Source organism: Montipora foliosa, chromosome 4 (genome assembly GCF_036669935.1).
Source record: "Montipora foliosa isolate CH-2021 chromosome 4, ASM3666993v2, whole genome shotgun sequence".
In the NCBI taxonomy this organism is placed as follows: Eukaryota; Metazoa; Cnidaria; class Anthozoa; order Scleractinia; family Acroporidae; genus Montipora; species Montipora foliosa.
The window spans coordinates 27,359,504-27,372,136 of record NC_090872.1 but is presented as its reverse complement, the minus strand read 5'-3'; the positions used below and the strand labels follow the sequence as shown (position 1 = coordinate 27,372,136).

Genomic DNA, 12,633 nt, shown 5'->3' with positions numbered 1-12,633 from the left:
TATAGATTTATTCAGAGTTGATTAATAACTTTCTACGTATCCTGCATCTCACTACAATTCACGTTTTTAGTTTGAATAAGCTCGTGTAATGTATTGCTTAATGCAATAAGTATCTCTGGATAAATATCTACAAGGTTTTAAGTAGATGGCTTTTATCATGGGAGTTAAGTGCGTTATGAGGATAAGACACCTTCTTTACCGTAGACACACGGAGATGATTCGCATTCGTCGATCTCACTGTCACAGTTTCTTCCCTCAAAGCCATGATCACAGATGCAAGTATAGTTGTTAACATGGTCTATGCATTGACCTGCAAAGTTCATGAAATAACACAGAACATCCGCAAAATATAATCACTCAACTTAAAGTGCTGCTATGATCCAAACATTTTTAAGTGTCTTTGCGTAACACCTGGCTTTTGGATTTCACGGTCCGCCATTACTCACGTTCAAAACTGACCCACTGGACCTCAGAGTGTTGGATCTAGGGAAAAATTGACGTCATTTACTCAATAACTTAAAATTTCAGCCTGTAAATTCAGCTTATTTATGATATAAATGCAACACGCGTGTTTAAAAGTCTGAAAGCCCAAAACTCCAGTGCTGCATATAAATTCAGCCGCGTACACGCGCATTGCTTTCTTAAACTAGTGAGTCTTTGACATCATTTTCTCCTCGATCCAGCTCTCTCAAAACTTTAAAGTTAGTAATGGTGGACTGTTAAATAGAAAATTCCAGTTAAGATGAACAGGTGTCTTTTTTAAATCAAGGCTTAAAACTTGGGTCACTTATAATTAGTGTTTAGTTAACACAGGTTAATTCAAAGAAAAATAAGACTTGATTATTTTGGGCGTAGTACTAGTAGGACTCTTAAGATACTCATGTCACGACATCATTTCGAACGATAAAGCACTTCTTTCTTTAGGCGCAATGCAATTTCATAAGTCTTGCGCATCCCCCGCCGTTTTTGTGGCATTGCAAGTGCAAATATCATATAAATTGGCCTTTTACACAAAATATTGCATTTACGTAACGTCTCCGAATTTTCTCCCCGCAATAGCTGGGCGTTGTAGACAAATTTGCGTACTTCCAAAGTGTTATTTGGTCAGCGTTTACTCTTAATTTTTAAGAAAGTTTGATATAATGAGCATGAGTATGAGGAAAAAACCCGGCACCAAGGTATGATGATCACATCTTCTCTTCTCTATATAACACATGGAATTGTTGTTCAGTTCAGTTAAGTTCATTTATTTCCTCCATTTATATTAGAGAAATACAAAGGTATGAAAGACTCACCATAAGAATTAAATGGAGAAGGGCAACGATATAGGTAAACCAGTCATTTTTTTAAGATAAAAGGTAATAATTACAATAAGCAGAAGAAACGAGAAACGCATAGTTTGAGGATACTAAACAGTAAATACAGTAGTTAGTACTGAACAAAATAATTCTGAAAAAGAGATCTTTTAATTAAATGTTTATTTGGCATACTACGTATGAGTAGAGGAATGTGATAATTCCAATAGAAACATCCTACAATCGTTGGGAAAAATTGCCTTATATTTTTTCTAACAGAACTGGGATTTAGATACTGTAAAGATGTGCTTCGAGTGGCATAATTATGTTGCTCAGATACAAAGGATAGAGTAAGATTTGATGGTTTGTTATCTACGATAAGGACTACGATAAGATCATAAAATAGTTGACAGGTTTTTAACTTCACGTTTGTCAGCGATTCACGTACAAATGCTTCAAACTAACTTTCCTCTCTTGGTATTATCTTGGAGCTTCAAAATTTGCAGCCATCTTGTTCGACGACCGCTGAGCGCTGAATTGTTTAGGACATTGAGCAGGAGTTGAAATTGCTCGTGCGCACGTTTTTTTCTTATGACAGAATGATCCTTGAATCCTGTTTGAACAATGAGGCCGGTTCTGATATCGTATCGTACTCAGATACCTACAATTGTAGATTGTTGCCACTGTCGCTTCTGTTGTGTCTAGCTTTAATCTTCTAGAATTACGCTTTATTTTTGTGACATTATTTTAGGTATTCTGACGGTGAGCGATAATGGGGAGTTTAAGTAAAGACAACGACTGTCAAAGTCAACGAAAACGTCACTTTAACTTGCAACTTAGCACTATCGTAAGTATTTCGCGATTATTTCATTCTTTTCAGGTTGTGCAATACGGGCGAAATATCCTGCAACTGGATGGGTAATGAAGATAGAAAATGAACGTTTCATTGTTGTACGCTTTCCTTGTAATCAAAAGGTCTGGTGATTTCATGTTGTTGTTTATTGGAGCGCGGCAAAGAAATGCACCGAAGTGCGTGCCGCGCATACAGCGCGATTATTTTTGCCTTTTAACCGATAATATTCTTGCTTTGTGGCATTGTCTTTAGCCGACGTGGTAGCTTAAACTCCCTAATGGCGGATGGCGTCTGTGTGCTCCTTCGCTCCCGTTCAGCAAGTAAATTTGACATTAAACTAAGGTAATTTCTCTCTAAGGTAATCTCTCTCTCTTCAGTTTATGGTGTTACTTCCCTGCCAACCGCTATTACTTCATTACTATCCGCCCCACACCCATGTAGATCGACCGGTCACCATTACTGTACTATTTCGGAGCTAAAAAATGTAAACAACTAAAAGCTCCTCGTTTCTATTACTCAGGCGTCAATACGCAGGCCACAAAATAAGAGGCCTGATGCCTAATATATTACACTCCTCCCGAACAAATGGGAAAGTCAACACTACACAATGAAACTCAACAATTCCACATAAATATACAGCGTTCAGCAATCTGGATGGTGCTTTCCTTTTTACGACGCGGGTACCTTGGTACTGGCTGTGGTAAAAATAACAGCCCGGGGGTACTCGTTCTCTCCAAAGTATCTCCCAATACTGATTCCTGTGTCTCCTTGGGTACTAGGTGTTCCTCTCTGATCCCCGTAACAGCACTGTTTCCAGGAATTGGTGCGCTGAACTCACTTGAAAGTAGCAGGGAAGAGACCAGACAATCCTCCTCCGCTTGCGACTTCAACGACTCGCCCACGAGACTGCTTTCTGTTGCCAACCACTGAACTCGAAGAAGAGGTGCAACCTTTTCCTATTTATGTGATCCACCTGGACAAAACGTATTCGGTCCCCACAATGAACACGGTAAGTTTTCACTCGGGTGATCAATCCAGGAATCCACTTTTCAATTCCACTTCTCCAGTTACGAACTACGTCAGCCTCATTCAATTTGGACACCGGAAACTTGACCATGTCGAGTCCTTCATAATGGTACTTTTTCTGTTTCACCTGTTTTTCCACCACTGCTCTGTTCAGAATCGGCTTGAGGAGTGTGAAACAGTTTTTGATTTGCCGTCCCAAAGAAAGTTCAGCTAGCGATTGTCCAGTGACATGGTGCGGTGTGCAGTGTTTCAGAATGAAATAATTGGCTAGTCGATATTAGGACTAAGGGAACCTGCTTTCCCATTAAGCACTTTGGTCAAAGCCACTTTACCCGTCTGTACAGAACGTTCAGTAGTCCGATTTGATTTAGGGTGACACGGTGGTACGGGTGTGAGCTGACCCCAATCTGTCTCATGAATTGGGTGAACTCCTCAGCGCTGCGGTGCACGTGGATTGTCGGATTCTAGCTCTTTTGGGATGCCATAACGTGCAAACAATGAACGCAAAACTTCAGTGATCTTCAAACTGGTGGTGGAACTCATGGGAATGACCTCCAACCATTTCGAATAAGCGTCAACAAGAAATAGACGTGTATGCGCTCCCATGGCTTAACAGACCATTTCCAAGGGCGCAAAAGGTGCCCTAGAAGGGAGAATTCCTCATCACCGCATACACACAAACACGTACTAACACGCTTTCCGATGGCAGAACCCAGTCCCGGCCACCAAAAATAACACCCTTCAAGAGACTTCATCCGGCAGATTCCATGATGCTCTTTATACAAGTCATTCAACAGGAGAACACGATACATTTTAGGGATAACGACACGTAAACCCCACAACATACAGCCTTGATCAACCGAAAGTTTGTGCTTGCGTAAATAATATGGCTGTATAACGGGATCTTCACACGAGCTAAAACTGGATCTCTCCTTGCCTCAAGCAGTAACAGGTAGCTTGTTCACGTACTGACTAATTCGCTGAAAAATGGCTACTGCACTAGAAAGTCCAAATGGCAAAAGCTTACACCAAGGGCACCCAACGAAGGTATTCCGCAAAATATTTGTTCCGCATTGGAAATTATTATTTTTTTGATACTCTTTCACGGAAAATTTAATCTTTTTAGTATTTCAATCAGTGCTGGCTGGATTAGAACAGAAACTGGGGGCGACTGGAGAAGAAGCCGTTCACGAGAAGCTTACCGCTGGTTCAACTTATCGCGTGTTGAGGAAAAAACCCTGTTTTGACCGGTTTGGCGAGTAGTTTAAATTCACGAGGTTCTTTGTTGGCTGGGAAACAGTGACACAACGTCGCCTGGATGGGCGTTTCCCTCAATATCTAGCTGTGTGCTGGAATTTGGCTCATAATCATCCTGGGAGTGCGAAACACCTTTTTTTTTCTTAAAAAATTAAAAAACTCAAAAAATGTCTTATTAGCCTTTTCTTGTAAGTTTTTTTTGGTATCATTATGCATTAATTTTTGTTGGGTGCCCCTCTTGTAGCGGTACATGTGATTGTTTAAGGTCAGGTACTTCTGGGAATGGCCATCCAGCTCAATATCGTGATAGGCATGAGATAAACCGATCTTGCTAAACTCTTTACCCCCAAGACATTTCAAACAAGCTTTCTGCATTCGGTAATGGATTTTATAGTCACCACAAACTCGAAAAGTCCCCTTTTGCTTTTGGACAAACCACAAACTCGAAAAGTCCCCTTTTGCTTTTGGACCAACTCTTCCTGGGTAGCCCAATCGCTTTGGCTAACCTTGTAAATGATCCCTTCTTCCTACAATCTCTGCAATTCTTGCTTCACTTTTTCCTTGAAGGTAAAAATAACTGGCAGTGCCTTCAGAAAGATATGTTGTGCGTCCTAACGAACATGAATGGAAGCTTTCTGCTTGACATGCCTAAACAGTTTCAGAAACAAAAGACACAGCAGATCCCGCAGTATCCACTTCCATCCTGACTGCTTTGCCCTCCGACAGCTGGACTTGATAAACCGATCCACGCTTGTCTTTCGAAGGAATACAACCCAAGACCACACATGTCATCATCAGCAGTATCCGACTGCGAAATATCCTAACATAACAGATTGTGCTGTCTCCACTACTTTCGTGAGTGTAAATTCTCTCTCCGCTAACAACTTCTTTTGGATTTGCACGTTTTTGAGTCCGAAACTAAGTCGGTCCCTTAACGCCTCTTCAAGGAAAACTCCAAATTAATTCACACTGTAATGCCAGTTGCTTTAACTCAACCACAAACTGAGAAACTGATTCGCTCCCAAGCTGGTTGAGACGATCAAATTTAAAAAGTTCCGCTACCAAAATGGTTTTTGGAGAGCAATGCTCAATCAAATCTTCTTTTAGCTCGTCAAATGACTTATCTTTTGGTTGCTGGGAGCCCAGAAAATTGCGAAGTGCTCCGTACACATCCGCTCCAACCACAGCACGGAACGTAGCAACTTCATTGTCCTTTCGACATAATTTGCGGCAAAATATAATAGGCCAGTTCGGAAAATACCATAATACTCTTTGTCTGCCCCCACCGCCCCCCCCCCCCCCCCCAAATTTTGCATAAGCATTGTTTTTGTTTTTTTCTTGGAACCAAGGAAAGTCCCAAGAAAAACTGGAAACAATGCTTATGCAAAATGTAGGGGGACAAACAAAGAGTACTATGGTATTTTCCGACGTGATCTATTGTGACCTCGTGAAACACCGCAGGACTTCATCCTTAGAGAAAAATAGTATCTACAGTTAACGTTCATAGGGAGAGACCGTATTACAGAGGATATTACATGGCCGCGCGGAGATACGAAATTTATCTACAAGTGTTGAAAAATATTTCACGAGTGAGCGCAGCGAACGAGTGAAATACTTTTCAACACGAGTAGAGAAATTTCGTATCTCCAAGCGGCCGCGTAATATTCTATTTATTATATAAACACCAATGAAACACTAAATCATTTCACGAAAGGCATCGAAAGGCGCAATTATCATATGAAACCATAACAACTGCGATGTTGTCACGTGTAAAAATATCATGTTTTCGCGCGAAAGCTCACTTGGTATTTCACTGGTATTTTTGTAATAAATATCAAATTCATCAAGGCTTCAAAACGGAGCGTGAGCGTCGCTTTTATTTGTCTACATGGGTTGAGACTGTTGCTCAAAGTTACACACCTTGGCTATGCATATGTTTTATACTATCGCGTACTTTAACAAAATCAAAAAGTCAAACCAAACATACCATGAACACAAGGAGACGACTGGCATTCATTAATCTCACCAGTACAATTATATCCAGTGTAGCCAGCATGGCACTGACACATGTAGTTGTTGACTTGATCAATACAAGTTCCTTTGAAAATATCGAGGATGATCGCTTTCAGTTAAGTGTAATTGGATATTACCCACTTAAAATTCATTAGTTAAAAAAAACTGATTTTCTTAGACAGGAATCTTTGACGGTTTGTTTCATTTCGGGCTTTAGCTGCTGCACACTGTTCAACAGATCAAACGAACACTAGACTTTTCCTTAATCCTGACTTGGATTAAAATTCCTCGAGCTTGAGGTGGAGCTTGTAGTCTTCATACAGAAACGACTGAGCTTTACCAGGCCATATGAGCCCATTGAAATTGACATGTTTGTTGTCCCGAAGGAATTAGAAACGAATCTTTTCTGGCTTACACTTCCTCCAAGGTTTTACAATAATCACTCTTTCACAAAATCATTTTGAGGCAGCAATTATGAGGAGCTTTGTAAAGATATCAAAAACAATTAGTATGAAATTTCTCTACAAACCATGTCTGCAAGGCGATGGCTCGCAATCATCTATATTTATCGTGCAATTTTCTCCACTGTAACCAGGAACGCAGGAACATCCGTAAGAATCTCTGTAGTCGATACAATTTCCTATAAAAAAGGAAAAACGTTCAGCCACCTTCTTATACACATCGTAAGAAGATTTGATGTCCTTGCTTTTGTTCTAAAGTGGTCAACAACACATCAGTTTGGAACTAACCATGAACACAAGGGGATGAGCTGCAGTCATCGTAATCAGTGTCGCACGTTCTTCCAACGTATCCTGGATCACAGATGCAGCTGAAATTGTTTGGTTCATCTATGCAGCGACCTTCCATTAAGAAAAAATACCAGTTAAAGATAATCTTTCGCAGATATGCCGGATTGCACTTTCCCGGGCCAAGAAAATATGTCAAAATTTCGAAGCAACGCCTCTGAGTTACAATGATGCTCACTCTTACTAATTCTCATTAGAAACCTAAAATCGAATTGACTTTAAGAGCCTGACCTTTTACTTCTATGATTTTCCTAGGTTCATTGCGTCATGGCATATGTATTGGAGGCATTTATTAGCAACACAAATAAACATAGTACTTCAACTAAACCAACTGAATTCTCTGATCTCACCGACCGCGCTTTTATTCGAGTTCTAACTTTCCTAACTGTCCTTGCCAACGTTGAGATCCATAGATGGCAAAAAACATTCCAGGCAACTCTTAACTAGTTGAATACCCAAGGGCATATCCAGTGCGTAAAGACAAGAGTGCGAGGGTTACAATGCTAAGGTAATGAAGAAGAGTGCAATGAGTCATCAAGTTATTTTCTTAAGACCTCTGAACGAAAAGAAACAACAAGTAATCCACTCATGGATCATTTGTCATCCATCTACCACCCTCCCCCCTATTAAAACTGTCTCATTCCGAGAAGTGTATCTGATATCGTGTGCGTGCTATTACCTCTTAAGCATGGATAAGTTTGACATTCGTCAATGTCAGTTTGGCAGGCGTCTCCTGTAAACCCTGGAGCACAATTGCATCGATATAAACCAGATCCTCTGGAGCTGTCTGGGTCTGGAATACAGGTTCCATTATTCTGACACTGGCATACAACCAAGGAGACCGTGATTATATGTGTAGAAACCGCCTTACAGGCATCCGTGGCTTTGAGCATAAACTGAGTATTTTGGTTACTGTTGGCTTTCCAAACCAAAACATTGTCGCGTATAAAGGCATCACTCGGGCTTTCGTCCCTAAGAGTAACTTTGACAGGCATGCCTTCTGGGTCAGAGACAGTAATTGCTAACTCCAGGTTCTCATGATACAAAGCGTAGAACTGGTTGGCTGAAGAAAACTTTGGTGGGAGGTTAACTGTAGAAATAATAATTATAGTTGGGGGCTAATTTAATCATCTATAATAAACATATAACGATGCAATCTCTGCCTTAAACCTAATGAACTTGTATCTTCTTGCCCCACAGAAACAAAGCGTTGCTACGTAACAACTAAACATTCAACATTTAAATTTAAATTTACCGACATCTTGATTGTATATAAACGATGGTTATGAGTTTTCTTGTCTTTAAAATCCCCTGAAGAGTGGGCAATCACAAAACAGGCTTGTCGGGATTGACAAAAAGTGCTTCACGCGGGGCAGAGCGTTCCAATAATGACTGGTAATCAAAGATAGAACATTCGTCTCTCCGTAACTCTGGGGTGGATAGCCTGGGTTAATTTTTAGTGAGTTGGCATTTGACTTTGTCATTCACAGACAGTATTTATGTGACAGGGCTTTGCAGAAATCGAATGCCTACAACTTTGAAATGACCCAGAACCCATCTTTTCACGATCTAGGAGTTAATAAGTGCAAGTCAGAAGGTAACTTAGTTTGACCCCTGAGGTACAAGGGGTCCCCCATGCATGGACCAGTAAAATATAGTCAGCCGTTAGACAAGAGTGAAGTCTATAGTTTTCGTTGTTGAGGATGGAGGGGTTAGAGTTTGATCCTAGCTGGAATCATAGTTATGAAAAGTAAGAATTTTCTTCTGCATCTGAAGGTGCCTCTTGATCAATTATTGCTCGCTAGGGAGGCCTATTGGACGGAGCAATTATTTACCCTTAATCCCCATGGTCTTAACAATGGCAATAATTTAGATAAAAACACCGCATTAATTACAACAATTGAGTTATTGTGATTTCTCCTTTTTTCCATAATTATGCATTTCATCATCGTTTTTGATTTATACTACTAATTAGGTTTCATTTCTTTCGGATCTTTGTTACTTGTCTGTATTCACATCAACATGTTATGTGTGTTAACCTTTCAATGTTTAGTTATTTTCACCTTTGCCGAATTATGTAATTTTAATTTTCATATCTTTTCTTTGTATATAAGTCGATGTTCTTGTAACCTACCACTACTGTGATATAGCTTGTTACTTCTTAGTCTTGAGGAAGGCCGAACGGCCGAAACGTTGTATTAAACCTACAAAGAACAGTCAAGAGTTGGTCTTCTCGTCGCGTCTTACACTGATTTATAAATTTACGTCGAGACACTGTATCCTGTGGATCCTCTTACTGGGAGTTCATCGTTGGGTAAACCAATTTATACATATCCGTAAGGCTGTTATAGCCGGGGAGTTGGTTGTGAGGCTGGACTTCCACAACCTCTGGAAATGCTCCGAAGGGCGTGCGACTCTAAGAGCCTCTGTCAGCTAAGTCCAACTTCTGGCCTCCGCGTGGCGGAACTGGCACCACTGACAGGTGAAGGGGCGAAGGCGAAGCCACTGGCGCCTTAAAACCAGTTGCCCAGGGTAGATGGGGCTCTTAGCCTGTGAAGGCAGTCCATCTAGGGGAAGATAAACCCTGATTTCAAACCTCCGCTGCCTTGCAGCTATACCTGATCTCAGGAAGGCTTCAGGAGTAAACCTCGAGGGAAAATCTGGAGTGGAGCCCCTATGGCGGATGGCAGGTGCTCAGAACTTCCTTCCGGCAGCTTTTGCAGTGGAACTAGGCCCCAAGTTGTATTGGTTCTCCCTTTTCCCTTGGACCCAGCCAGTTACACTTAGCGGGGAACACTGTCGTATGGGCAGCCCAGCGTCTCCTTATCTTCCCGCCCAGGCATAAGGGCACACCAGCGGTGTCGCAAGACTCCGGCACAACACGTGACGACGCAGTTTACTGGTTCTAATCTCCGACTGATTGGCTTAAGAAGGAGCGCCAGGGGTCTAGTCCGACGGTGGCAGAAGCCTTCGCAGCTTCATTGGGTAGCTACCGCCCGCCTCAAGCTGGGCAGCCCCCAGCCAGTAAGGTGCCGCCCCGTCATTGCTTACCTGCTCTGCTGGGTGCGTAGAGCTTAGGGGACCCTCCCGACAAGCAAGCAAGTACTTGCACCAAGCAGTCAAAAGCGAAAAACTACGACGACTCGGGCTCTTCAAATCGCAATCGGGAACATTCACACCATGTGCGAGAATTCTTGCCCTTTGCATGAAAACGTCGGCGGGCTTTGTGAACATCATATCCGCCTATGCTCCGACTCTGACCTCCACCCCAGAAGCCAAGGATCAATTCTACGAGGCTCTGCAGGAAACACTATCCGGAATCCCAAGTTTCGAGGGCATATATTTCCTAGGCGACTTCAACGCTTGCGTTGGGACCCACTAGCAAGCATGGCCTACCTGCCTCGTCCACTTCAGCGTCGACAGGATGAATGAGAACGAGCAGAGGTTACTCGAACTCTGCTGGCACCACGGCCTCAGAATCACCAACAGCTACTTTAAGTGTAAGGAGCTGCACAAAGTGTCTTGGAGACACTCTCGGTCCTGCCACTGGCACCAGCTAGACCTCGTCATCACTAGGAGAGCGGACCTCAGCAGTGTCCTCCACATAAGAAGCTATCACAGCGCTGACTGTGACAAGGACCACTCGCTCTTTGCAAGCAAGATCAGGCTGAAGCCCAGAAAGATCCACCATGGGAAGACCAAGGGTCGCCCCCGCATCAACACCTGTGGCACTTCCGACCCCGTTAAGGCTCAGAGCTTCGCTGACAGCTTCCAGGAGAAACTTGCTGCACAACAAACAACCAGCAACCCGGATGCCATCTACGACCCAACCATGGCTGCATTCGGCAAGAAAGAACGCAAGAATGCTGACTGGTTCGAGGCTCGCTGGGAAGAAATACAGCCAGTCATAGAGGCTAAGAGGAAAGCGATGCTGGCTCACAAGTAAAATCCTTCCCCAAGCACACGCGACGCTCTTCGAGTAGCTAGGAGCAAGGCCCAGCAGACCGCCCACCGCTGTGCCAACGAGTACTGGCAAAACCTATGCACCGAAATCCAGCTACCAGCGGACTGTGGCCGCGCAAAGTGGATGTATGAGGGCATCAGAACTGCCACCGGCCCTACGAAAGTCAAAACAGCCCCGCTCAAATCAAAGACTGGCGAGGTCATCACTGATCAGAGCATGCAGTTGCAGTGTTGGGTGGAGCATTATGTCGAGCTCTACTCAACCCAGAACATCGTCACAGACACTGCCCCCAATGCCCTGCCTGGGTTGCCAGTCATAGGGGAGCGTGACAACACGCCGACGTTGGAAGAGCTCAGCATAGCCATCGACGGTCTTGTCTGTGGCAAGGAACCAGGGAAGGACGGTATCCCGCCGGACGTTTTGAAGCATGGGAAGCAAACCATCCTGCAACCGCTTCATGAGCTCCTCTGCCTGTGCTGGGAGCAAGGTCACATCCCCCAAGACATGAGAGATGCCGAAATAGTCACCCTGTACAAGAACAAGGGTGACTGTAGTGATTGCAACAACTATCGCGGCATCTCTCTTCTGAGCGTCGTTGGAAACGTATTCGCTCGGGTCACCTTGACCCGCCTGCAGAGCCTTGCTTCGCAAGTCTACCTACCCCGAGTCACAGTGTGCCTTCAGAGCCATGACATGATCTGCTCCCTCCGTCAGCTGCAGGAGAAGTGACGAGAGAAGCAGCAGCCATTGTTCCTCGCCTTCGTGGACCTCACCAAAGCTTTTGACTCGGTGAGCAGAAGCAGGCTCTTTTCAAGATCCTCCAGAAGATTGGCTGCCCTCCAAAACTCCTGGCGATCATCATCTCCTTTCACCAGGACATGCAGAGTACGGTCTGCTTCGATGGGGCGGCCTCCAATGCCTTCCCAGTCAGCAGTGGAGTAAAGCAGGGCTGTTTCCTTGCTCCAACCCTGTTCGGGATTTTCTTCTCGATGCTGCTCTAGTATGCCTTTGTAGAATGTACAGAAGGTGTCTACGTCCTGACGAGGTCAGACGGCAAACTCTTCAACATCGCCAGATTCCGCGCCAAAACCAAAGATTACGTGGTGCTCATACGGGAGCTGCTGTTTGCAGACGACGCTGCTTTAACATCCCACAGCGAGGAAGGCCTCCAAAATCTCGTAGACAATCTTTCCCATGCCTGCAACGAGTTTGGGCTAATGATCAGCCTCAGGAAGACCAACATCCTGGCGCAAGGTGCTGAGTAGCCCCCATTCATCACCATCGACAACACGGAGCTGGAGGTTGTGGACACCTTCACCAACTTAGGCTCCACCGTGTCAAGCTCGACTTCGCTCGATGCTGAGACCAGCTGCAGGATCGCCAAAGCAGCTGCTGTCATGGCAAAACTCAACAATAAGT

At 43.7% G+C, this 12,633-nt stretch overlaps 1 protein-coding gene across 1 annotated transcript in view; it reads right to left on the bottom strand.

Moving 5' to 3' along the window:
• The window catches only part of LOC138000488 (uncharacterized), a 93,603-nt gene that overhangs the window by 25,269 nt on the left and 55,701 nt on the right, over window positions 1-12,633 (bottom strand). The window contains 5 exon segments of the mRNA XM_068846943.1: window positions 200-310; window positions 6,419-6,529; window positions 6,974-7,084; window positions 7,194-7,304; window positions 7,930-8,340. Of these exon segments, the coding sequence (XP_068703044.1) occupies window positions 200-310; window positions 6,419-6,529; window positions 6,974-7,084; window positions 7,194-7,304; window positions 7,930-8,340 (855 nt within the window).